General features: G+C 51.5%; 14 protein-coding genes across 14 annotated transcripts; 7 read left to right on the top strand and 7 right to left on the bottom strand.

The window, feature by feature from the left end:
* Positions 1 to 190: 190 nt before the first annotated feature.
* Positions 191 to 1823, top strand: CC1G_00163 (hypothetical protein; the record flags this gene model as incomplete). Its single annotated transcript, XM_001836975.2, has 2 exons — positions 191 to 464; positions 517 to 1823. 2 exons carry the CDS (start codon positions 191 to 193, stop codon positions 1821 to 1823), a joined length of 1581 nt encoding a protein of 526 aa, XP_001837027.2.
* Positions 1824 to 2083: 260 nt separating this feature from the next.
* Positions 2084 to 3895, top strand: CC1G_14599 (hypothetical protein; the record flags this gene model as incomplete). Its single annotated transcript, XM_002911122.1, has 7 exons — positions 2084 to 2156; positions 2229 to 2432; positions 2509 to 3090; positions 3159 to 3175; positions 3236 to 3494; positions 3544 to 3591; positions 3686 to 3895. The coding sequence occupies exons 1-7, from the start codon at positions 2106 to 2108 to the stop codon at positions 3893 to 3895; spliced, it is 1371 nt and encodes a 456-aa protein (XP_002911168.1). The 5' UTR covers positions 2084 to 2105.
* A 391-nt stretch (positions 3896 to 4286) lies between these two features.
* Positions 4287 to 6013, top strand: CC1G_14598 (hypothetical protein; the record flags this gene model as incomplete). Its single annotated transcript, XM_002911121.1, has 3 exons — positions 4287 to 4708; positions 4774 to 5007; positions 5107 to 6013. The coding sequence occupies 3 exons, from the start codon at positions 4287 to 4289 to the stop codon at positions 6011 to 6013; spliced, it is 1563 nt and encodes a 520-aa protein (XP_002911167.1).
* Positions 6014 to 6462: 449 nt separating this feature from the next.
* On the bottom strand, positions 6463 to 7579 carry CC1G_00160 (nicotinate-nucleotide diphosphorylase; the record flags this gene model as incomplete). The annotated part of the gene is made up of 4 exons (XM_001836972.2): positions 6463 to 6625; positions 6672 to 7043; positions 7094 to 7170; positions 7224 to 7579. 4 exons carry the CDS (start codon positions 7577 to 7579, stop codon positions 6534 to 6536), a joined length of 897 nt encoding a protein of 298 aa, XP_001837024.2. The 3' UTR covers positions 6463 to 6533.
* Positions 7580 to 7771: 192 nt separating this feature from the next.
* Positions 7772 to 9425, top strand: CC1G_00159 (chromate ion transporter; the record flags this gene model as incomplete). Its single annotated transcript, XM_001836971.1, has 2 exons — positions 7772 to 8032; positions 8088 to 9425. 2 exons carry the CDS (start codon positions 7772 to 7774, stop codon positions 9423 to 9425), a joined length of 1599 nt encoding a protein of 532 aa, XP_001837023.1.
* Positions 9426 to 9465: 40 nt separating this feature from the next.
* CC1G_00158 (hypothetical protein) lies at positions 9466 to 10445 on the bottom strand. Its single transcript, XM_001836970.2, has 4 exons — positions 10308 to 10445; positions 10198 to 10282; positions 9824 to 10140; positions 9466 to 9759 (listed from the first exon to the last, which is right to left on the bottom strand). Exons 1-4 carry the CDS (start codon positions 10409 to 10411, stop codon positions 9621 to 9623), a joined length of 645 nt encoding a protein of 214 aa, XP_001837022.2. The 5' UTR covers positions 10412 to 10445; the 3' UTR covers positions 9466 to 9620.
* Positions 10446 to 10655: 210 nt separating this feature from the next.
* On the bottom strand, positions 10656 to 12090 carry CC1G_00157 (hypothetical protein; the record flags this gene model as incomplete). Its single annotated transcript, XM_001836969.1, has 2 exons — positions 10656 to 11170; positions 11232 to 12090. The coding sequence occupies 2 exons, from the start codon at positions 12088 to 12090 to the stop codon at positions 10656 to 10658; spliced, it is 1374 nt and encodes a 457-aa protein (XP_001837021.1).
* A 394-nt stretch (positions 12091 to 12484) lies between these two features.
* Positions 12485 to 13153, top strand: CC1G_14597 (hypothetical protein; the record flags this gene model as incomplete). The annotated part of the gene is made up of 2 exons (XM_002911120.1): positions 12485 to 12543; positions 12919 to 13153. 2 exons carry the CDS (start codon positions 12485 to 12487, stop codon positions 13151 to 13153), a joined length of 294 nt encoding a protein of 97 aa, XP_002911166.1.
* A 73-nt stretch (positions 13154 to 13226) lies between these two features.
* Positions 13227 to 14331, bottom strand: CC1G_00156 (hypothetical protein). The gene is made up of 4 exons (XM_001836968.2): positions 14127 to 14331; positions 14009 to 14069; positions 13741 to 13952; positions 13227 to 13681 (listed from the first exon to the last, which is right to left on the bottom strand). The coding sequence occupies exons 1-4, from the start codon at positions 14231 to 14233 to the stop codon at positions 13519 to 13521; spliced, it is 543 nt and encodes a 180-aa protein (XP_001837020.1). The 5' UTR covers positions 14234 to 14331; the 3' UTR covers positions 13227 to 13518.
* A 677-nt stretch (positions 14332 to 15008) lies between these two features.
* Positions 15009 to 16093, top strand: CC1G_00155 (hypothetical protein; the record flags this gene model as incomplete). Its single annotated transcript, XM_001836967.1, has 7 exons — positions 15009 to 15090; positions 15159 to 15232; positions 15284 to 15405; positions 15463 to 15577; positions 15636 to 15791; positions 15856 to 16005; positions 16070 to 16093. The coding sequence occupies 7 exons, from the start codon at positions 15009 to 15011 to the stop codon at positions 16091 to 16093; spliced, it is 723 nt and encodes a 240-aa protein (XP_001837019.1).
* Positions 16094 to 16223: 130 nt separating this feature from the next.
* On the bottom strand, positions 16224 to 17641 carry CC1G_00154 (hypothetical protein; the record flags this gene model as incomplete). The annotated part of the gene is made up of 4 exons (XM_001836966.2): positions 16224 to 16610; positions 16669 to 17187; positions 17256 to 17415; positions 17463 to 17641. 4 exons carry the CDS (start codon positions 17639 to 17641, stop codon positions 16224 to 16226), a joined length of 1245 nt encoding a protein of 414 aa, XP_001837018.2.
* Positions 17642 to 17745: 104 nt separating this feature from the next.
* CC1G_00153 (hypothetical protein) lies at positions 17746 to 19002 on the top strand (the record flags this gene model as incomplete). Its single annotated transcript, XM_001836965.2, has 4 exons — positions 17746 to 17981; positions 18060 to 18565; positions 18624 to 18680; positions 18740 to 19002. The coding sequence occupies exons 1-4, from the start codon at positions 17794 to 17796 to the stop codon at positions 19000 to 19002; spliced, it is 1014 nt and encodes a 337-aa protein (XP_001837017.2). The 5' UTR covers positions 17746 to 17793.
* A 124-nt stretch (positions 19003 to 19126) lies between these two features.
* Positions 19127 to 19722, bottom strand: CC1G_00152 (hypothetical protein; the record flags this gene model as incomplete). The annotated part of the gene is made up of 2 exons (XM_001836964.1): positions 19127 to 19564; positions 19624 to 19722. 2 exons carry the CDS (start codon positions 19720 to 19722, stop codon positions 19127 to 19129), a joined length of 537 nt encoding a protein of 178 aa, XP_001837016.1.
* A 713-nt stretch (positions 19723 to 20435) lies between these two features.
* Positions 20436 to 21011, bottom strand: CC1G_00151 (hypothetical protein; the record flags this gene model as incomplete). The annotated part of the gene is made up of 3 exons (XM_001836963.2): positions 20436 to 20780; positions 20832 to 20936; positions 20988 to 21011. The coding sequence occupies 3 exons, from the start codon at positions 21009 to 21011 to the stop codon at positions 20436 to 20438; spliced, it is 474 nt and encodes a 157-aa protein (XP_001837015.2).
* Between the last annotated feature and the right edge of the window lie 611 nt (positions 21012 to 21622).

Raw genomic sequence — 21622 nt, 5'->3', positions numbered from 1 at the left:
CCCAACTTTTTCAAGTTTTGCTGGCAAATGACGAGCGGCTACCGGTACGTGCGTTGAAGTGTCTGGTCGCTGTAGGTCTGTAACCTCCCGTCCTCTTTCTCAGCGTATACCGCCACAATGGTTGGTTCCATGTGTACTACGTCCCCTGCAACAGTCACCCGGACGGTGAGGTCGCATATAGCGCTTGACTATGGAAGCTGAGACCCAGTTATCTGTTCCGTTAGGTTTAGGGCTCTGGTCTATTGCCGAAATACCCAAAATTCCTGAGAGCTACTCAGTTTGGCTTCGATGTTTACGCGACAAGCTCGAACGAAACTTGGAGAAGATGAAAGAAGTATACCCGGGACCTCGTAACACATACGGAGATCGTTCCTTTCAGTATCACATCACCAATGTTCAGCCTAGGAAGGGCACTCGAATCCACTGGATATGGGAAATTGACTGTGACCATGAGATCCTCCACGGTGAGCACATCCCTTTGAACGTGACCGTCTCTCCCGCTCATATTTGTTCAAGTTAATTCTCGTCCTTTCTTCCGGCTTTCCAACGTCCCCCGCGACACGGCATTTTTATCCTCGATTTCTTTGGACAACTACGGACATCGCGCTTGCTCGGTCCATACACCGCTTGAGCACCAGTACCTCTGGAAGCCCAAAGGAATTGACCAGGCACCTCGTAACCGGAATCCACTTTACGACCGACTTGTCAAACCCAACTCCATCCAAAACGCACGAGCCTTATTTGGACTTCCCGAGCGCAAGGGGACTTGTGAAAAGACGCGTCTCAGCCTATACCAGACCCTCGTCGGTACGGCACTTCGGACGTGGACACTTGCCTATGAAATCCCCCAGCTTGGCATGAGCCCAACGGCACCCACAGTGCCTCGCGACCTGCAGGAGTTTGGCAAGGCTCTGCTGGAACTGGCGTTGCGGCCAATGTTGTTCGAAGATGGACGGACGTCCGTTAGAGGATGTATAGCCTCTGAAGCCGGCTCATGTTGGCTGCGAGACGATACTTGTTTCCAGTTCTTCACGGGATTGGAAAGCTGCTGGGAGGATGCTGTGGTATCCCTCGTCGAGGCCCTTCGTTCTCGGCCATCGACGCCATCTCCTGCGTATGGTATCGCTTTCTCCTTCAACCACATTCTCATTTTACGCATGTCATCGAAGGGGGGCGCGATCTGTATCTGTCATACTCCCCCACTGCCATTCCTACCGTCCTTCTTTGCAACCTCCCCGTCCACTCCCGGCATATCAGCGCTCATGGATCTCTCATATGTCCTCGAAAACGATTTGATCCCTGGCAAGTCGGTTGTGCCGCTTGCGCACTACCTTGCCACCGTTCCAACCGAACTTTGGTCTCGTATTGCTAGTCACTTGACGAACCCAGCCGACCTCCGGCGACTGGGTGCTTTGACTTGCCAGGCGCGATCTGCGGTTAACGGCCTATTAAAGTACCCTCATATTGCTGGATACCGGGTCACCCGCCCTCGCGCCGATCCCGTGGATACATATTGGGTCTCTCCTCGCTGGTGCCGCGCTTACGAGAATGACTACCTCCCACAAGACGGGCTGAGGTCGCTGTATTCTGGGCGATTCGACGTAGAGTATCACAAGGACATTGAAGGGCTCGTGCTTGACATTGGGCCGGGGGATCCTCCCCTCCGTGTCATACCTTCGATGTGGTCGACTCGGTCAACTGTCCCCGGACAATTGGAAGAGGCCCAAATTGATGTCATTAAACCAGGCCCTTCTGCCATGGCTTCTTCGAATGTCCCGAGTTGGGGAATCAAATATCGAGTTATTCAAAAACTACCTTGCTAGTACTTATATTATAGATTGCTTTCGCGTGTATGTACATTCGATAGGTTTTGTGCCTCGGGATTTTGAGCAATTGCCTATAGACATCGCTCTCCTATTTTCAAGTTCTGCCACTTGTATGGAAGAACATTGATCGGCGAACTGCTCGATTGTGGTTAGGCGGAAGCAAACCGTATCCCCGTTCAGTTCAGGCTGCCAGCGACTCCTTGGCGCTTCCGCGCCTTTGACCAATACCCTTCCGATCAACTACAGTTCAACCTCTTCACAACGCTTTGAAGCACTGAAATGGGAGACATAAATCATCGGAGAGCTGAGAAATCCCTCCCAATGGCAGAGGTAGTGCTTTCATTCTCAGCCAAAGGCCGTGAGCGCTAATTAGAGACTCTTTGCGGGGGCTCTTCCCAACAGTACCAGAGACTCATAGATTCATTGACGGAGGATAAAGAACGCGTAAAGAGACTCCAACAGCAGGCTGTAGAGAGGGAGGAAACTCACAGGCGTGAGATTCAAGAACATCGAAATAGAGCCAAATGGCTTGCTGTCAGAAACAATGAGCTGGAAAAGCGATTAAAGCATGCCATGAAGGTTATTGTCGACCTCCAGGAAGAAAAGGTCTGTCACAACGCCTGCATATCTAAACATTAAAGCACTCTTTTGAAGCTGTTCGCTGATCATAGCCATTCTGCAGGAGCGCACAGACCCAGAGTCTAGTCTCGACGAGCTCGACGAGGAAGTGTACAGGTCAATTCTCACTGAAGCACAGAAACTGGTCAAGATGAAGGCAAAGAATAGGGCACAATCCTCTACATCAAGCTCTGCTCGTAATTCTCCTGCCCAAACCAGTGATAGAACGCCCCGTCCTTCAGGGACCCCGAGGGGTGCTGGTCCCTCTCGCCTTGCTTGCTCGCAGAACCCGGCGTCGATACTGTCACCGGTGAACGTTTCAATACCACGGGAAACACCTCTCAACTCTCATCTTAATCCCCCAGCGTCTAGTCAGCCAAAAAGCGAACCCGATGAGTTTGAGGAAGCGTTCGAGTCCCATCCGTGGCTTCCTTCCTCTCACGCGGAAACGCAGACTGAACGTCCCCCAGCGACATATACCCCAAATCAAACCATTCGAAGCCGCTACTCTTTCAGAAAGAGCATTGCGACATCAACTTCCAGCGCAAAGAGCACTATTTTCTGGGATTGCTGTCCCTTCAATGATGTTGCTGAATTCTTCGATTGGGAGATGTTGAAGGAACGTCTGGATTTAACAGAGGGCAAGGTAATTGACTCTAGCTCTGTTGCCAACTGGGGATTTATTTACTCACCCGACCTGGATACATTTCATAGGTTGAGTCGCTTAGAAAGTAGGCTCCGCCTCTTCATCTGTGAAACACGCTGCTGATTTGCCTTACTGAATTCGATAGGATGGAAAATCCAGGTCTAGGTTTACGCGTCAAAATCGTCACTGTCAAGGAGGCTTACCGCGTCGCCTTCATCTACCGCCCCGTCTGGTATGAGTCACGATCTGCTGGCCTTGAAGGGATTTACCTTGTCGACTGGTGTCTACCCCGAGAAGCGAAGCAAACGACAAGTTACCTCCGAAAGAGAGGCGTCAGGGAGGAGCTGAGTGAACAGTCACCCATTCTCCATGTCGTAGTCTACGTTCACGATGATGAAGAGCGGGTGTGTGTTCTTTGTAGCATGGTCTTCGGGTTCGCTGACATTGGCGTAGGATGCTACTGGCTGGTGGTATATTGGCGCAATGAAGTGGCAAGAGGTGGTGATTCCTTCCATTTCGCAAGGAACTGACCAGATGGCAAGTACTATCCTGCACGATGTCGAGGCAACAAGCTTATCTCCAATAATGTCAACAGCACCTTGAGAAGGCGGCAGAGCACTTGAGTGAACGCGGCAACGGTTCACCTTCGAAAGATGAGATCGTCTCAATGTTCGAGCAAGGAACCCTTGCCCAAATATCAATCAAGATGGTTCTGCCTGAAAACAGGACAGAAATCTCGCGTCAGTTCCGTCTTCCCGTTTTCGGTACGCCAGGCGGTGGGAGAAGCTCTCTATCGAGCGCTTGACTGTCCTCTGTAAATCTCGAGATGGAACAGGAAATGAGGTGAAAGAACGTAACGCTTGTTTATCTCGTTTGGATATTTATATTGATTTTTTGTAATTGAGCTTGACTCGGTGTTTCGGGCGGATAAACGCCCCTGAGAGAATGGTTACCCGCGTCGACTCGGGAGCAATAGTTGGAAGGTGGGTAACCGGCAGACGTTAACAGCTCTCCACCTCCATTGATGAGCCAGATGGCTTTTTATCCATTGTTGGTCTGGGTCTGACATTTCGTCTCTTTAAGACTTCCCTTCATTTCTACCCGTCGACAACTGTCGCCCCTGCTCTTCGCCTGGCCGTCGAGCACTTGTCAACTGCCTAGCTGGCTGCAAGCGCTGCAATATTGCTTGCTCAAGTATGGAGGCCACAGCTCGCAGGTCGTCTGGTCGTTTCCCATCCTTTGCTTCGCTCGCTTTCCTAGGCTTCCTGTGTTTCTTCTTGTTTCTGTCTCCAGTCGACAGAGGATCTTCTTTGGGCCACCTTCACCGTCGCAACACCCTGATATATGGCCGACAAGAGGCTGAGCCAATACCAGAGTCAGAGTCTGTGCTGCCGTCCTCTACTCTCCCAGTTGAGGAGTCTTCTTCGTTGTCGACTATCCCATCGAGTAGCATCGTCCCTAGCAGCAGCACAGACATCCCTTCTTCGTCCATCACACCCTCCTCCTCGTCTCCCTCACCAAGCTCTTTAACGTTCTCCGAGTCCGAGCCGCCTTCAAGCGTTTCATCACCATCACCATCATCGAGCCCGTCTTCAAGCAGCTCCAGTGCACCATCAACGTAAGTACAATCCCATGGCGCCCACCTGTCCTGATATTGATGGAAATGCACTTTTTATGACGCAGTTCGTCACCCCCGGAGTCCAGTACAAGCGAGTCTTTGAGTGCCAGCGCAGCCTCGAGCTCCACTATCTCGAGCTCTCAATCACCAATGCGAACACAGGCCCAGACGACGCTGATCGTGACTGATAACCTACTCCGAAGCACAAGGCCTGTTGCACCCACACCCACCGCCCCGGATGATGAGAACGACCAAGAAGAAACTTCACCCGCAGACCAAGTAGGAGCGGCCTCGAAAGGGTATGTCTATCTGACCTTTTCTGCCAATTACACCTGTTTGGGATTTAAATATTCCCGAATCAGAATCTTGGAAGGGTACTAATCTATCTGCTTTTGAAGGTTTTGGGGTAATAAAGGGGCGGTAGCTGCAACATTTACGATTGTATCGCTGTTGGCCATCGGAATTGCTGCGCTACTCATCATCCCGTACTTAAAGAGGCGCAGTAGAGCACGGGAATTACGCCTCCACCGAGAGCTCTTCGGAGAAAAGCACGGCGATAGTGGGTTTAGTCCATCCCCGAGTGGAAGCGTTCACGAGACAAGTTCCAATGGCGCATCGCGTCCGGACGTTGTCTACGATGACTCACGGTTCAGAGGAGCAACGGTTACTTCAGCGTACCCCTTCGCGGGGAGCAGCAACGCTATCTCCTCTCAGCAGCAGCCAAGTCAAGAGCAGAATAATGTCGCGCCCTCCAGCTATAAGCCACCTAATTCCGCTCATTCACACACTTCCGGCCAAACCGCGTATTGGACCCCCAACGCCTCCCAGCAATCCCTTTCGACCCAGCAACACCATGGGTCGACAGCAGTGGCGTCTTCTTCTCACGGGAACCAGTATATGCTCCCTTCACAGGCACAAGCCCAGGCGCAAGCACAAGCGCAAGCGCAAACGGCTGTGGACGTTGTGAACTACGCGGCTGCGGCGGCGAATACTAACTATTACGGTCTAACCAGTTACGACACTGCGAATTACGCTACCAACCAAGCAACGCACTACAACTACAACTACCCCGCTCAAAATGGCTACTATGACCCTGCAACATATGCTGGAGCTACCTATGACACCTCCAACTACAATGCGCACTATACGACCTCTACTACTGCTGCTCCCAGTAGTCAACCGACCACCACAGCTACCTCGGCACCATCCGCGTTCAAGAACCCTGTTGTTCGAGAGTCATATGATTCATTCTTTGGCTACAACAATGGTGCTCAACCGCAACCATCTGCTGGACAGGTAGCATAACCTCCCATTGCTCCCTGTTGTAACTTTCCCATTGTCACCCCTAGCGGGTACTGTATTTATTCCTTCGATTTGTTCTTGCGCAACCTCTTGTAAACGCTTTTGTACCTTACGTTGTGTGTATGTACCATTCCACCATGTACACGATTTGTTGTAGTCTACTCCACTCGTCGACCAGCGCTTAACCAACTCGCATCCGCCCAGATCACATGATTAACTGAAGGTAAGCCAACCAGAACAGTGGTCATCTTGGCGGGCCCTTGAGTGACAGTATCCAATCGTCTCAATCGCAATGTTTTTCACATTGCTCCTCAAGCAGGCGGTGACCTTTGTACGAGCTGGCCTAACCGTCTACTCTCCTTCCTGCGTCCACTCAAAACAAAAACAAGGATCACAGCGACCTTCGTCCGATGTGCAAAGGTGATCAAATGGGAGTAGAAACGGTGGGAGGCTGTTCCCTGGCCTGCTTGGATTGCAAGCGCTCGTCTACTATGGCTACCCAATGTACTCTACCGTCACACCTTTAGGCCAGATCTTTGGGTCTCTGGATCTTGAGGCTGTAATCCACGTGAGGAACAGACTGGTGAACAGCGCTTGTGCTGAAGATGTCGATTTCTGACGAAACTTTAGCCCAATGCAATGCCACGAGCCAGGAACATACCGTTAATCGCACGCTCCTGCAAGTTCTCCTCCGTAATGCCTCCACTGCTTTCCAAAAGGAATTTACGCTTGCCACCCCAACGCTCTTTCAAGCGTCTTGCAACTTGGAGCAGCTCGTCCCCTTCCATGTTGTCAAGCATAACAACGTCGGCACCGGCCTCGATAGCTTCGTCAGCTTCAGCTTCAGTTCGGACCTCGACATCAAGAAGCAGGGAGAATCCGCCGACAGAGCGTGCAAGTTCGATCGCCTTTTTGATAGAGTTGTCGCACGACCAGATGTGGTTGTCCTTGAGCATGATCATGCTTGACAAGTCGTGTCGGTGTGGATCGATGCCTCCCACCAACATGCCATATTTCTCCACCAGACGGAAGCCTTCGGCCATTTCAGAATCAGGAAGGAAAGATTAAATGGGGCGAACTCACCAGGGGTGGTTTTCCTGGTTCCTGCGATGATACCCTTGTATCCATAACCTCTAGCGAGGTCCTTGATTCGTTTGGACCTGGTCGAGAAGGTCAGGTGTGGTATACTGTGTGAGATGGGGCAGCGCATCACTTTGTGGCGATTCCACTACATCTGGCAAGCAGATTCAGAGCAACTCGCTCCCCGATGAGGAGGTGCCTTGCTTTGCCGTTGACTGTAGCGACATGCTTGATGGGTTCGAATACGTCGCCTTCTTCGACATGCCATTCAATTGTGCAGCCCAGCTGCTCAAAGACCTCTGTGACGAATGGGGAGCCCGCTAGAACCGCGGGTTCCTTGCCCTTCCCGAAGAGAAACGCAGTCCGGGGAACCTCTCCAACGACGAATCCTCCGTAGTCAAAGGACGGCGTGTCTTCTTCGAGCCATTGGGAGATTTGAGTCTTCCAACTTGGAGGAAGGAGATGGGCGTATGACGGTTTTGACGACATTCTGGATGTGGTTTTGGTTCAGACTGAGAATGGCACTTATTGCTTGCTCCGCGATTAGATTAGCGGTGGCGAGACGCTAGTAAAACACGTGCACCCATCATCTCATCCGCTCTCGATATTCGCAATTCATCAAATCTTGAACCTGTACAAAACTATCCCTTATTATGTCTTTATCCAAACAACCCACTCAGCATGTCGTTCTCAGCCCTCGTTCACCGGGGCATCCGCAGCGTTGTGGGCAACGACGGCGACGACGACCGTGAACGCGGCAACCAGCAACAGCAGCCATATCAAGTCAACACGAACAAGCTTTCAGAGCGTCTCTGGGACGTATTGACCAGGACGTTTGACTTGGGCGTGACTGCCTTTGGTGGACCTCCAGTGCACTTCCAGATTTTCCATAGACGATTTGTGGAGGGGTTAGGCAAAACGCCATGGATCGACGAACAGACGGTAAGCAGACCAAGTACCAAGTTAACGGCTTTCATTGACCAAAAGGTGTCAATAGTTCCAAGAGGTCTTTGCAGTATGCCAAGCTCTGCCTGGGCCAGCGTCAACGAAGATGCTTTTTAGCATAGCGCAAATTCGCGCTGGACTCATACCCGCCGTCCTCGTATTCCTCTTTTGGTCCCTCCCAGGCGCGTCGGTCATGTACGGGCTCTCCTTAGGAGTTCAGCGTATCGACACCGTCCTCCCTTCACCAGTTTACGCCCTCCTTTCTGGCTTGAACGCAGCCACGGTTGGACTCATCGCATTGGCCGCTGTACAGTTGGCGCGGAAGGCTATCACTGACAGGCTTACACGCTTGCTGGTTGTCCTTGGTGGATGCGGAGGGATGTGCTACAATGCATTGTGGTATTTCCCCGTGCTCATTATCAGCGCGGGTGCAATCACCGTGGTGTGGGACACCTGGATGCGGGGATGGATAGCCAGGCTCCAGCAGAGGCGCTTAAAGCGAAAACGTCGCTCTTCCACCGCGCTTGGTAATGCAGACCAAAACGCGAACCAAACCATGGAGTCCGTTCCGCAGCCAGCTGGTGCTTCTGAGCAACAGGACGGGATAGAACTCGTGCAGCGCAAAGCCGAAGTCACCCCCTCTGTAAAATCAACTTCTTCATCGTCCAAGACCACTGTGAAGCTGAACATCTCCGGTCATGGGATACCTGTGAAGGTCGGGTTGGCGATGATTGCAGTGTTTTGGGCAATCTTTGCAACCGTCATGGTGCTTCGAGGTACACTCAAAGCCCCTCCCCTTCTATTCTCACTCTTCAACAACATGTTCCTTGCCGGTACCATCATCTTCGGTGGAGGCCCGGTGGTGATTCCACTACTGCGAGAGTACGTTGTTGAACCCGGATGGGTATCCCCTCGAGACTTCCTCCTCGGCCTCGCCATCATTCAGGCGCTCCCTGGCCCCAACTTCAACTTTGCCGTGTATCTCGGCGCACTTACCACCTTGAGCGCGGGAGGGTCCAGATCAGCATCGACGACCTTCCCCGGGGCATTGCTTGCCTTTGTGGGTATCTTCACCCCGGGACTCTGGCTTTGCATCGGATTCCAGTCCGTCTGGCGTGCCCTACGTGCGAAACCCATCGTTACATCTCTCTTGCGAGGTGTAAATGCCGCCGCTGTAGGGTTGGTGTTCACTGCCGTCTATCGTCTGTGGGAGATCGGGTACTTGGCCGAGTCTGCCTCGACGGGAATAAGCTTGGGCAGAGAACCCTGGTGGCTGGTTGTGGCTGCATCCACTTTCACAGGGGTAGAATGGTTCAAGGTACCGCCTCCAGTGGCAATCCTAACGGGTGGAATCGCGGGTCTCGCCTGGTATGGAGTAGTTAGCAGATGAATTGCCATAACTATGTCCATCTTCCAAATCGAAGGTCTAATGGAATGACTCTATTACAAATGGTCTTTAGGCTATGTGCGGAGTCCGTAGATCAAAGAATCGTGTACATATGTATCATAAATGTCCAATGTGTGTGCAGAGTCCAAGAAAATGGGAGACGTATATGGTTTTCTCTGTGACAACTGAGGTGTGCAGTTACATCACCAACGAGCCTCCGAGCAAAGCAGCCGCCCCGGCGAGAACGACGGGGAGGTGAAGGCTAGAAGCGGACCCTGATCCAGGGGCGACCATATCATCGTCCGCATTGGTTTGGACGGCCTCCTCTTCCCGGACACTAAAACGAACGTTGAGTGGGACTCCTTTTACAAAGTTACAACAAGAGAGGGGACAAAGCTCACCCAGACCCAGACGCAATGGTGTTCGAACGCGTGGCCGTCGACGATGCAGTAGAGCTATGCGCTGCGTGCGTGACAGATCCACTGACACTCGCTCCACGGCTGCTGGAGGAAGGCGTAGAAGAGGACGCGGTGATGTTAAACTCGCTTGACTGGGCCAAAATGGTGTTGAGTTCGCGCTCGCTCCTCACGAGGTTCACGCGATAAGATCCTCCATGCGCGGGCCACCCTCCTTCGGGTTCCTCGACCGTGAAAGAAGTTGCACTAGTACCATCCACAGAGGAGGCGAGCACGATGTCAGAAGGTAAGAGGTCCCTGTTCTGTTCACATGAAATCGTTAGTGGTAATCTTTTGAGCTGTAGCGAACAAGGGCTCACCACATTGGTGAGGACGAGAGCAAAGGTCTCGGGGTCGGTCGAAACACGTTCCCAGTGTACACTTTCTTTGTGGTCAATATCGACACTATTGTCACGAGGCTGACACTCACGTCTGTGGGCCTTGGTTTGTCCAGCCCTGAGATTGGTTAGGGCGGGTGACTAGGTAACCGAGGGCAGTGGAAACAAGGGCAGAGAGGACAAAGAAGGCTCGCATGGTGATGGTCAAAGGAAAGGAAGGACGAGGAAGCAAATATTTAAGCAAAATCAAGGGATTATGAATGGCCTCGTGTATTCCGCTACTGAGAATTTATATACTTTATTATTATCTTTCTATAAATAGATCGCGGCAACGAACGCCCGTCTCTCACGTGATGGGAACATTGTCCGGCCGGCCGGGGATAGAAATAAAGATCAAGCGCTCAAGGTTGACATGCTACCACCACGAAACAGCGGCGGTTTCAATCCCTGCTCCCTAGAATTACAACTTCGCACTGTAACTCCAATGTTGGATTTTCGACCTTCAGGCAAGCGAAATATCCTTGGAGTCTTGCTTCGAGGGTTCTTCCCAGGGTCGAGTCCTGACATGAACGACAAAGTATTCGAATATCCACCTGCTCCAACACCGGATTGAGACACCCAAGACTGGCAACCAGATTCCTCCATGAACCCTCGGCCTCCAACAACGCTATCGCCATGTCTTCTTCAGCTTCCTCCTCCTGCATGAATACGCGCACGACCAAGTGTTTCAAGCTCGGTCGTCTCGCTGTGTCTTCTCTGTCGATTTGATGCCATGGCGCCCACGCTTGCGCCACGCGGGAGAATAGCTGCTCTAGCACGATAGCTATCGATCGCTTACCCTCCGAATCCGCATACAACGATTGAAACTCCACGTCCAGATAGCGGAGTGTTCCAAACACGTCGGGTGGTAAACTCGATGTATCATGTTTTTCGAACTCCGTTGCGTCTTCTTCGTCTGCGGGAAAGAAGGACAATGGGCTCAGATCAAGGTCAGATATTGGGTCGCGGAAACCTACCGAGGCTTAAAATGGGCGCTAATGCAATACTCTCTATCGCACACCCAGCTTCCACGAGGCGTTCGATGACTCGGAGTGTCGATGGGAGCTCCTGAAACTCGATATCACCCACGACCAACCTCTTCACTCCCCTCAATCTGCCCTTTCCCGAACTCTCCAGGAACCTCGCGAGTATCGGAAAGACGCCAGGTGACGTAATGATGCTTAGTTCCTGTATTGGCGCCGATAGCAATCCGATTGCCAATTCGGTGGCTTCGCGATCGTCCCGCGAAGGTTGCACGGAAACACATTCGACATGCACCACCCTCGAACGCATCACTCCTTGGAGGAGTACGCTCTCGGGTAGGTCGTCTATGCCACTGAGCTCCAAGGATGCAGGTGGATTGCTGCAAATAATATCGGCAATCCCCCGGCGAAGCGCCTCAGAACACCGCGTCCACGCCAAACCTTGCTCTGTCGACAAACGGAACTGACCCATGCTTCTTCCCTTCAAACCGTGCATTCGAATGTCATGGAGGAGAGCGGGGAGGCGAGGCTCGTCTTCCATCCAGGTTACATCATCGTCCCCGTAGGTCGTAAGACTGACCGAGCGGATGAATGTGAGAGGGTTGGGTAACCGAAGTTCCTGAGCGCCTTGACGACGTATGGGATAGTTGGACGGGCGACAAAGATCTACTAGCTTCCTGACCCGGTTGCGGTTGGATAGGTGGACGTGATGGAACATGTGGGATAATGCGACGGAGTGCAGATTCCTGCAGACCAACGAGCATGACCGGAGCATCGCTCCAAATTCGCCATCCATACCACGCGCGGCATGGATAGCAATGAGCTCGCCTAGGAGAGCGCGTCGAGCTTCCATGGTAGTGTCGGTGCGTAGCGTTGCGTTTCTGGGGCAGGCCAACTGAACTGTTAGCCTTTTTAACTGGCGTAGCCGTCGAAACGTCGCACTGACGAAAGGGGGCTGGCTCGCAGCGAGCCGTGATTTCATTAATCAGCGCTATCGATGAAGATGAACGATGTTTACGCCTCTGAAAAGCAGTTTTAACCCGGTCTACGGGCCACAGGTCCTTTCCCCACCTTCGCCAAGTGCTTCTCGAATGGTTTTGTCGGGCTCGTGTCGCGAGCTTGTGGCCTATTCGTCCTTTCGGGTTGCGTCATAAAATCATTATTATCGGATAATCAACTAAATAGCAAAATCGAGACCCGCCATACTGCTGCAAGCGGCAAGTTAAATCGACACCCTATTCCTTTTTATGTCCCAGCATTATTTCCAGAACACGTACTTCAAATTTGTGGAAGTTTGTAGGTCCAAGTGCGTACCCAAAGTATGGCCAGAGATCTGCGCTGGGTGGCTCGGAATCACAATGTTACCTGTTTTCAATCGTAAAAGGTCTCGGGGCCATGATTGTAGGCGACAGAACCAAGCCACCAAGTTGCGCAGTGCCTATGTTTAGGTCCCGGATGGCAAGATGAATCCCGGGACCTCTGATTGAATGGAGAAACTTGTCTCGGAAATGACATTGCCTTTGTCTTTTCGCAGTTGCATGTAACTCGAGCCGAAATGCAATCGCGGCGCTTTTGATACCATGACCCGAGCCATCGACCTGAGCACTGACCCAGCCAAGTGGTCGATCCCTTTATTAGTATCCTTCCTCCTGACCCGAGAGCTTTCAGGGTATGGATCTAGTTCGGTGAGTGCCGTTAGCACCATTCGGGGCGCTTGCCGGACGATTTGGACATCGTACCATTGGCATAAGATGGAACGAGTCCGAGGGGCCAGAGGGTATGATGGTGCCCCACTCATCGATGCTACCGGCACTACTAACGTCCAACGAGCATCCATCGCCGATGAAGCTGCAAAGCGTATCAGCATCATGTTCCTGCAGCCAGTTGGAACGAATGGTGTCAAAGAATGGACATAAAGGTTGGGCCAAATTGAGAAGCATCGCCATCGTCAGGGGTACGCATGTTGAGGAAGGGTTCTACCATCCACGTCGAGGACCAGGGTACAACAGAAATACAGCGAGTTGGATACTAAAGAGCGTTACTGTACACAGTTGACTTACAACAAACAAGAGACCGTCTCAGAACAAATCCGTGAACAAAGGAACTAGTGGTATACCCATTGCCAAAACGTAGTATGTGCCATATCGACAGGACAAGTTAATAAGACAGAGCGGAAGCATAGATAACCTGGAGCGATAGAAGGGTCCAATACGCAGTGATTACAGTCCAGACTCCAGAGAGTAGAATACGAGCCAAAAGGTCACGCGCGTTGCTCGACCCTTTAGAGGAAGAGGGCAGGGACGGCGGCGGCGAAGGCAGCCAAAGCAACAGGAACGTTGTAAGAGGTAGCGCTGCCGTTATCGTCGCCTCCCAAAGTGTCATCGGTTGGGATAGCGTTGGGGTGCTCGGTCTGGGTGTACCTGATAACGGTAGTGGGGTAGGTACTAGAAGAGAAGGTTAATGCAAGGTTCTGACCGAAAGGTTTGGGCTAATTGACACTTACATGGTGGAAGATCGAGAAACGGTAGTATGCTCGATGTCGAAGGCTGGGGAAGAAGCGAGGACGGTTTCGTTGGTAGTGCTGTCAATGATGTTGAGGCGGTAGTTGGGTCCAGGGGCGGGCCAACCAGCACTGGGCGGATTCAATGTGGTGTTTCCGAGGTTTCCATCGACCAAAGCAGCGAGAACTTGGTCAAAGGGCATCAAGTCCCTGTTCTGCACAGAAGTTGAGAATATTGTCACAGGGGTAGGGTGCGTGTGAAGGGACCTACAGGGTTGGTGAGGACGACGGTGAAGTTGGCTCGGTCAGTGTGATCACGGTGCCAGACGAAGCTGAAACAAAAGTTAATTCGATGAACACGAGGGGACAACGGAGAGAGTTGGGCTCACGGTTGAGGACCATGGTCTGTCCAGCCCTCGGATTGGTTAGGAACAAGGACGGTGTAGGCCAGCGCAGAGGCGGCGTAGGCGAGGCAGGTGGCGAGGACGACGCGCATGTTGGACCTTGAGTATCGAAGAAAGGAAAGAACGTGGATGAAAGGAAAGTGAAGGACGAGCTTTATACTACTCGCTTTGCAACTTGTCAACGGTTAACCCCAACCTTCAAAATTTAACCCTGTCAGATGTCTTCTTCACACTCAGGGGCACGGCACAGCCACGAGTCCAGCCCTTGTTATTTGTTTTCCTTGTTCGCTCCACCTCCTGCGTTTTGTTCTATAGTCTAAGACAAAATGACACAGATACTATTAAGTATGTGTCTCCTCGAAGTCCTTTACCCTATCTGACCCCAGTCCACACGGTAAGTACCATAACTTACTGACTATTCAATTTCGAACATACCCTCGACCGAATACCGTAAGGTTTCGATTGATCTGCAAGCCTCAGGGCCTTGACACGTTGGTGATTTGTTGCAAGTGTCCATTTCATTCATCTCGCCCACGCAGCTCGCAGGTCAAGGTCACCGCTTCTAGTCTCAGAAGCTTCCACCCAAGATAGGTATTTGAATTCTGGACGTGGACTCAGCGCACGTTCTCCGCCTGCCTCGGCTTTCTGCGGACGAGGGACTAAACATACCCCTCGACACTACGATCTTCTCAGTTCTTCCCACCATGCGGTAATAGCAGAGGTTATATCGCACTTGGGAAACCTGAGCTTGACCCCATCAACGCCAGCTGCGGCGCAGGCTGCGGAAAGCCTGACAAGGGGTCGAGCGCAGCAATGGCTTTCTACCCTCTTTCCAGCTCACTTCCTACCCTTTGAAGCCACCTCAGCATGTCATCCAACGGAAATACCCAATTCTGGTCAAGCCTGCTCGAGCTGGACGATGAACTCGAGGTCACACTTCTTCAAGATAGTGAGTTTCCATACCTGATGGCCCCATTGTTCCTGCCTCCCGATATTAACTCCCCATTAAACCTTCAGAGGAAGTGTGGAAGGCTGCTACAACGTGGACCAATGCATTCGTTAATGACCCTCTAATCCGGTACTTGCGTGATGTGAGTCTTATCAGACGGTCTCTACGACCCATTTGACTGAGAGGCATTTAGAATAAACCCCTGACCCCTCGTGAAGCTAAGGCGCAAAAGGTGTTCATGTCAGGGTTGCTCCTTGGCTGGATCCGTCGGAAGATCGCCATCACTATTAATGGAGGCGCTTCCTTGGTCGTTGCGTGCGTTAAACTCAAACTCCCGGCTAGCCTGGACTTGACTTTGACCATCTAATGTAGCACTCCGGCCCCGTCGTCAACAGGCCCCGGAGGCCCTAAAGACAAGTTCCTTGACTGGCTGCTTAACGTTACACTCAAGTTCAGTGAGAGGATATCCCCCAGGGAGAGGCGGAGAGTGAGTAATGAAACTCCAGCATTCCCAGATCTTCAACTCTAAACTTTCTTTCCTGCAGAGGCAGAGAGAGGTTAGGGACAAGCTTAGGCCGATCATAGACGAGAAGATTGCGCCTCGGCAGAACGACATGATCCATGTTACCCTCGTCTGCACAGAGCCTGAAAGCCAGGGGCGAGGTTATGCCAGTGCACTACTTGACACCATTACACGCCTGGTAAGCCATTTACTTGGTTGCCAATTCTCGAATGACTGGCTAACGTAAAGTGCCATTTGGACAGGCAGACATACTAGGAGTAGCATGTTGGCTAGAGTCCAGTAACATTGCCAATGAACCTTTCTACAACTCTCATGGGTTCAAGTCTGTCGGGAATGCTGTTGTCGGGGACCAAAACCCGGATTGGGGTGAAAAACCAGTTATTGTCCAAATCGTAAGTTTCTCTCAATCGCAATATCCCGCTAGGAGCGCTAATTCTGAACCTCTATTACCATCAGATGATTCGAGAACCAATATTGTAATACTACCTACCCCGAGCCACGGGGCATGAATTGTATTTATATTAGCATCTTCGCACTTCCATCATAATGTATTATATTCCACAGAGGGACCGGTGGGTAGCGTATGTCAAGGTACTAGGACATTAAGACGTCAAGACAAACACGAAGCAGGGAACCTCGCTAGGACAGCTTCAGCATCCATCCACAAATCCCTCTGCTTCCACACATGCACGATAACAGCAAGGATAATCCAGCACGACCTTTCCGACATAGAGTCATCCTCCTCCTCTGACAACGACAAGGATATTCTAGGTGAAATGCGCCGTTCAATGAGGTTGCCCAGTAGACCTATGCACGCCCGAGCGAGGTTACGCATTAAGTTCATGTCGTCTGCGGATATGTGATCGTCGATTCTTGAGAGCAACGCGAATATCCATCGGGCGTGCGATTCTCGAGGGCAAAAGGAACTCCTGTCCGCACTCTGAAGGTGACTGTTTAGCCAGTGAGTGAAGTACATAAGGAGGTGAAGAGCAGTTGGCTATAGAGATGAAGGGCGTGTTAATCCACATTCGGCACGAAGACGGGAAGCCTCTCACCTCGTCGATGAGCTTCAAAATCACTGGCGAAGGTTCGCGGGGTTTCATCACGGGTGATTTGCCTTTCTTGTCGCTGGAGGGTCCAGCGCTAGACATGGAAGGAAGAGGAGAATCTGGAGGGCCAGGCGTCCCAGTGGGCGTAGGAAGCCCCTCTGCAGGGTCGATGGACAGCGCTTGCTCAACCTCTCCCTCGTCGTTACCATCCAAAAGCGAAGTCTCGTAGATGATAGTGGGGGCAACATCCTCCTCAGGTTCATCCGCCCAAGCCCTCAGTGTCTGATTTGAACCACCACCTACATCTAACGAGTCCGCGCTCTGTTGCTGGGACTGTGATTGATATTGTGCTTGCCTCTGTTTCTGTTTCTGCTGCCGCTTGGACTGGGATTTCGGGATATTCCATTCAGATTCGGGCTTCCCTTCGAGGTATGCCCACCACATATCTCGTTCCTTTTTGTCGGGCATGTACTTGCGATGTGCTTCGTGTGCAGGCCCCACGAAGATCGTGGGTTGGTTGAAATTCTGCAGGGCAATAGTGAACGAGTGAGTTTCAAGCAGGGAGCAACGGTGAATGTTCGCAGTCCTCGTACTTTTCGTAGATTCCTGAACCTCGTTTCCAAGAGTTCACACCATTCCGGCGTTGGCAGCGACGGATGCGTGCCTGGAGGCCTTACCACCTCAGGCAGAGGTTTGCTCGTCTCGTATGGGTTGGGGACACGCGTTATCTCAGGTAAACGCTGAGCATCCCGTCTAGCAGCCTATCAGTTATCATTCTACAGATAAAGTAGGTGACTCACCGAACAGTAAAGAGGTATTCCATGCCATCTTGTGGCTCGCCATCGAAATCGTCCGGAAGGCTTGCTACAGGAAGAATTTGCTTGCCATACGCCGGTACTTCGTCGTCAGAATCGTCTTCGTAGGCGTCCCTCTTGCGTTTGAGGGCCGAGCTGCCTGATATTGGAATACTGATGTCCATTCTACTAGTTGTAGAGGTCGATGATAAAGACCAAGCAAGTCGCGAGTAACCAAAATACAAAGCGCGGATACCCTCCGATCAATTTCGTAGTTCTTCCTTGATTCCACTCCTCCACCACTGAAGATTCTGGACCATAGACTCCATCTATCAACATGGTCCCAGAACCAGATGAAGACTCAATCAACGTCCAGGATCTCCAGGCGCAAATAGACCTGTCGATGTCCTTTGCGCAGAGCCTGGCTAGCTCGTGGATCAAACCACAAAAGACGCCAGGAAAATCGAGTACGAGGAGCAAGGACCTCGAGAGCGAAATCCTTGAATCGACGAAACGGCCTTCTAGGTAGGATTTCTGTGTAAGTTCTCAATTGGTTTGAGTCGGCTCTAATTCTAAGGTTATGGGTTCTTGTTGTTAACACAGGCTGGGCGTAGGCGCGAGCGCTTCCCAGGCGACACAACATACTTCACGAGAGGCTGCTCGGTTGAAGGGACAGTTAATTGGAAAGAAAAGGGGGAGAGAAGGAGACGAGCCTGTGGAAGGTGCGAAGAAGCCTGTTGTGGAAGAGGACGATAGGGAAGAGGAAAGTCGGTCGGGAGCCATCAAGAAAAAGGTCAAGTTCGACCCGTTCGATGTTTCGAGCAAGAAAAAGAAGAAAAAATCCCTCCTCGTGATGTCTACCCCTACATCCACAACTTCTGGACCTTCCTCGTCGACTCCTGCGCCTGGCAAAGAGGAAAAATCTTCAAGTTTGTCCACTGCTTCAAAGGCAGTTGGACTTCTGGAGAAGACAAAACCGCCACCCGACTTTGCCACACCGTTTAAGCCTAGCTGGGATGCGGAGGCAATTTCTCCAGATAAAGAGGCGAAGAAGTCGGATACTTCATCGACTCAACATAACAAATCGACTGTTTTGGAAAATGCGAAGGGTATGCTATCCACTCCTCTTGGCTGACCCTTCGATTTCTCACCTTGTCGAATATCCAGATACTGGCCGGAGTGCCTCTCCAGTGCAACCCAAATCAGGACCCTCGTCTCCTAAAGGTTGGCCTTCCTTGCCTTCTGTTTGTCCAATAGCCTTCATTTACACTCGCCTTCACAAGCCGAACGATCCAAATCCGCTTATCTCTCTCTCGTCGCACCTCTCAGTCCTGATAAGACCAAGCTACCCCCTGAGCTTCTCAAGAAACCAGTGTTAAACCTTTCGGACCACAGCGATTCCGATAACCGCAACGTCCCTGAAAACTCATCGTCTAATGGCCAAAAGAAGAAGAGAAGACGGAAAAAGAAGAAGAAAAATGTAGCGGAAGATGGGAATGCAAACGGCACGTCTACAGCGCTTAGTATCAACGGGACAACTTCATGATTCAACTGTGGGATTACACTGTGAGTTACCGGTATCCTATTAATGTCCAGGCGATAAAAGTGAATTATTATAGGTTATTATACCAGCATCTTCTTTGTTTATGGCTAGTCTCAATGGCTCTAATCTATGTCGCGGATATCGTCGCGGTGGATCCTCTCCAGTCCATAGTCTCTTCCGGGTCAGATCTGTTATGGTATAGAGGTAGCTTTCCCTTCTCCTTCAGTAACCTCCGACGGTGGACTGTCGTTCTGATGGCTAGGTCTCCGAGGAGCACCCATTCTGCTGCGTGGAGAACGAACTGCCATTTGTCGAGGATGCGGTGGCCGACAGGAAAGTGGAAGTTGGTTCCGAGGATTTCCAGGACGAGGACACCGCCTGTCCCCGCTAGTCGGACAACGATCATGACGATGTACCCGGCGAGCCAACAGCAGCTGAGGATGTACGCCATAGCCATCGTTCCGGCCCATGACATTGGTTTGAGTTGCGGCCGGGTGAAGGCCAGGAGCAGGAGGACGAAATGGTAGGCGAAGGTCATGATTCCGAAGACTGGTGCACACCAGAGCTAAAGATTTACTTTTCAGTCTGATTCCGAACATCGTTTCTGATGTTCCTGCAACGTACCGAGAGGGAGGCAGAGGTGGTAAAAGACAAAGTAATAACGATCAGGGAAGTGAGTAGGGAAGCAACATGAAGAACCACCAATAGCCGTTGCGAGGGCATCCCAGGGTCTCGAAAATCAACGGCCTGCGCTGAAGTATCGAAGTACCGCCCATTGGGAAAAGGACATCTCTTTTCTTCAGGGCTTTATACTCCTCTTGCTGCCGAAAAACCCGCGCGCGCGATCAAACAAACAGCCCAAACCGACATACACGGTCGGCTTGGGACTTCATATGGCATTTACTGTCCTTGGCGCTCGAGCGGAAGCTTTCGCGGGCGCTCATTCAGCGTTCAGGACCCCGAACGCAACAAAGTCATGATATGATGACAACCTTCTGAGATTGGTCTGCTCGACAATGATACTTCTGTCACTGACGACCGAGAGATTTAATTCGGGGGTCTGGAAATCGGAGCAATAACCATCTGTAACACCCTTCCACATCCCTCACTCACGGTGACACAGCAAAAGAAGTTGAAATGATGTCCACTTGTTGCCCACTGTAGATGGAATTACAACAGAGCGCCCATGCCTATTACAGCAGGGTCTACAACCCTAAAACTAGCCGATAGATACTAAGTAAGGACAGGTCTTGGAACGAAAAAGGATATAAATAAAAACACAGGTGGATATATATACGTGTAGTGCTACAGTTAATGATGGTGATGCAAATGGTTTCGGAGAGTTCGTGGATTAGTCGTGAGTGGGCGTTGGTTTCATGGTACGAGGATTGTAAATAAGGGGCCGTTGGTGGAATGACGTGGGGTTTATGGGGGGACTATCTTCTGCTCGATCTGCGAGAAGGAGTGGATCTTGAAGACTTAGATTCTTGAGGATATGCGCCAGGCATGGTACGTGAAGACGTGTTGGTCCCCCGACGGGAAGGCGGTGCAGGACGGGATCGCCTGCTGGAGGAACTTGACTGGTGTGTCTTCCTCGAGGAATAACTCGTGCTACGGTCAGAGCGAGTGAGTCGGCGGCCAGGCTGTTGGGGTTGGGGTTTGGGCTTGGATTTGCTAAAGATTGAGAGGAAACCGCCCCCGCCGTTTTTGGCCTTTGCCATCTTCGCTCGCGCTCTTTGGGTCTCCTTGTACCTTCGAGCATCCCGCATTTCTCGCATCCCCTAATGGAGAAGTCAGTGACAGGGTCGACCTAGATAGCAGTAAATGCTTACTTTGCTTCTAACTTCCTCGTTACCGACAAGAGTCCCTCGCATCTTTGCCAGCCAGCCGTGCAAAGCATTGGGGGGAGGGCTCCTTCTGGTCCCGTCGGCCTTGTACTATACAGCAAGTCAGTCGAGCAGCATTCATGCGGAAGTAAAGGATCGTACCTCTTTAGACCAGTCGATCTTCATGGTGGAAAACTGTGAATAACAGTTGAAAGGAAAGTTGTGAGTCGAATAGGAAGTTGGTGGAGAAATGATGAACTGGCCACTTGTTTATAAAGCCCAGTGGTGCCCGGATCGCAAGTCCCTGAGAGATCAAGACAATCATATTATCTAATTGGCCTCGTTGCATCCTCGAGCCTCCCTCTTGCAGGCGGTGTCAACTCATCTGTCTCGGAACCACCAGGCAAACAGGCGTTGTCTCGAAAAAACGAGGCAAGGGACCAACGAGAACGTTCATGACTCCTTCGGGAAACCTTGGATTGTCACGAAACGAAGACTTTCCGAAAGGCTTTTTGTCTCTTCTTTCGAACGACTGCACTTGGGTCCCTGTGACAATGCATCGGTGAACAACCCTGGGAGGTTCTGGATCAACCAAGGACTCTAGCCAAGAATTAATGAACCGCATTCGTGGGTTTCTGGCAGAGGCGAGAAATTGCTCACAATATTGTGGTCTGCCTCGTGTTGCGGCGTTTCCCATCGCTCCCTCGTAGGAGCGTTAATGGGACGGGCCTTGGATTCGGAGTGGGACAAGGATCTAAGGGTCCTTACCCAAGCTCCGTCAAGGAGAGTCAACATGA

This window comes from Coprinopsis cinerea (genome assembly GCF_000182895.1).
Source record: "Coprinopsis cinerea okayama7#130 chromosome 5 map unlocalized cont3.5, whole genome shotgun sequence".
In the NCBI taxonomy this organism is placed as follows: Eukaryota; Fungi; Basidiomycota; class Agaricomycetes; order Agaricales; family Psathyrellaceae; genus Coprinopsis; species Coprinopsis cinerea.
The sequence above is the reverse complement of the archived record's forward strand: the minus strand, read 5'-3'. Positions and strand labels throughout refer to the sequence as shown.

Coding starts and splice junctions, on each gene's coding strand:
- CC1G_00158 (XM_001836970.2), bottom strand. CDS start 10,411: ATGCGAGCCTTCTTTGTCCTCTCTGCCCTTGTTTCCACTGCCCTCGGT. Junction 10,283..10,307: donor ACAAACCAAGGCCCACAGAC/GTGAGTGTCAGC, acceptor TCGTGACAATAG/TGTCGATATTGACCACAAAG. Junction 10,141..10,197: donor CTCTCGTCCTCACCAATGTG/GTGAGCCCTTGT, acceptor TCATGTGAACAG/AACAGGGACCTCTTACCTTC.
- CC1G_00156 (XM_001836968.2), bottom strand. CDS start 14,233: ATGCGCGTCGTCCTCGCCACCTGCCTCGCCTACGCCGCCTCTGCGCTG. Junction 14,070..14,126: donor ACAGACCATGGTCCTCAACC/GTGAGCCCAACT, acceptor CTTTTGTTTCAG/CTTCGTCTGGCACCGTGATC. Junction 13,953..14,008: donor CCGTCGTCCTCACCAACCCT/GTAGGTCCCTTC, acceptor ACTTCTGTGCAG/AACAGGGACTTGATGCCCTT.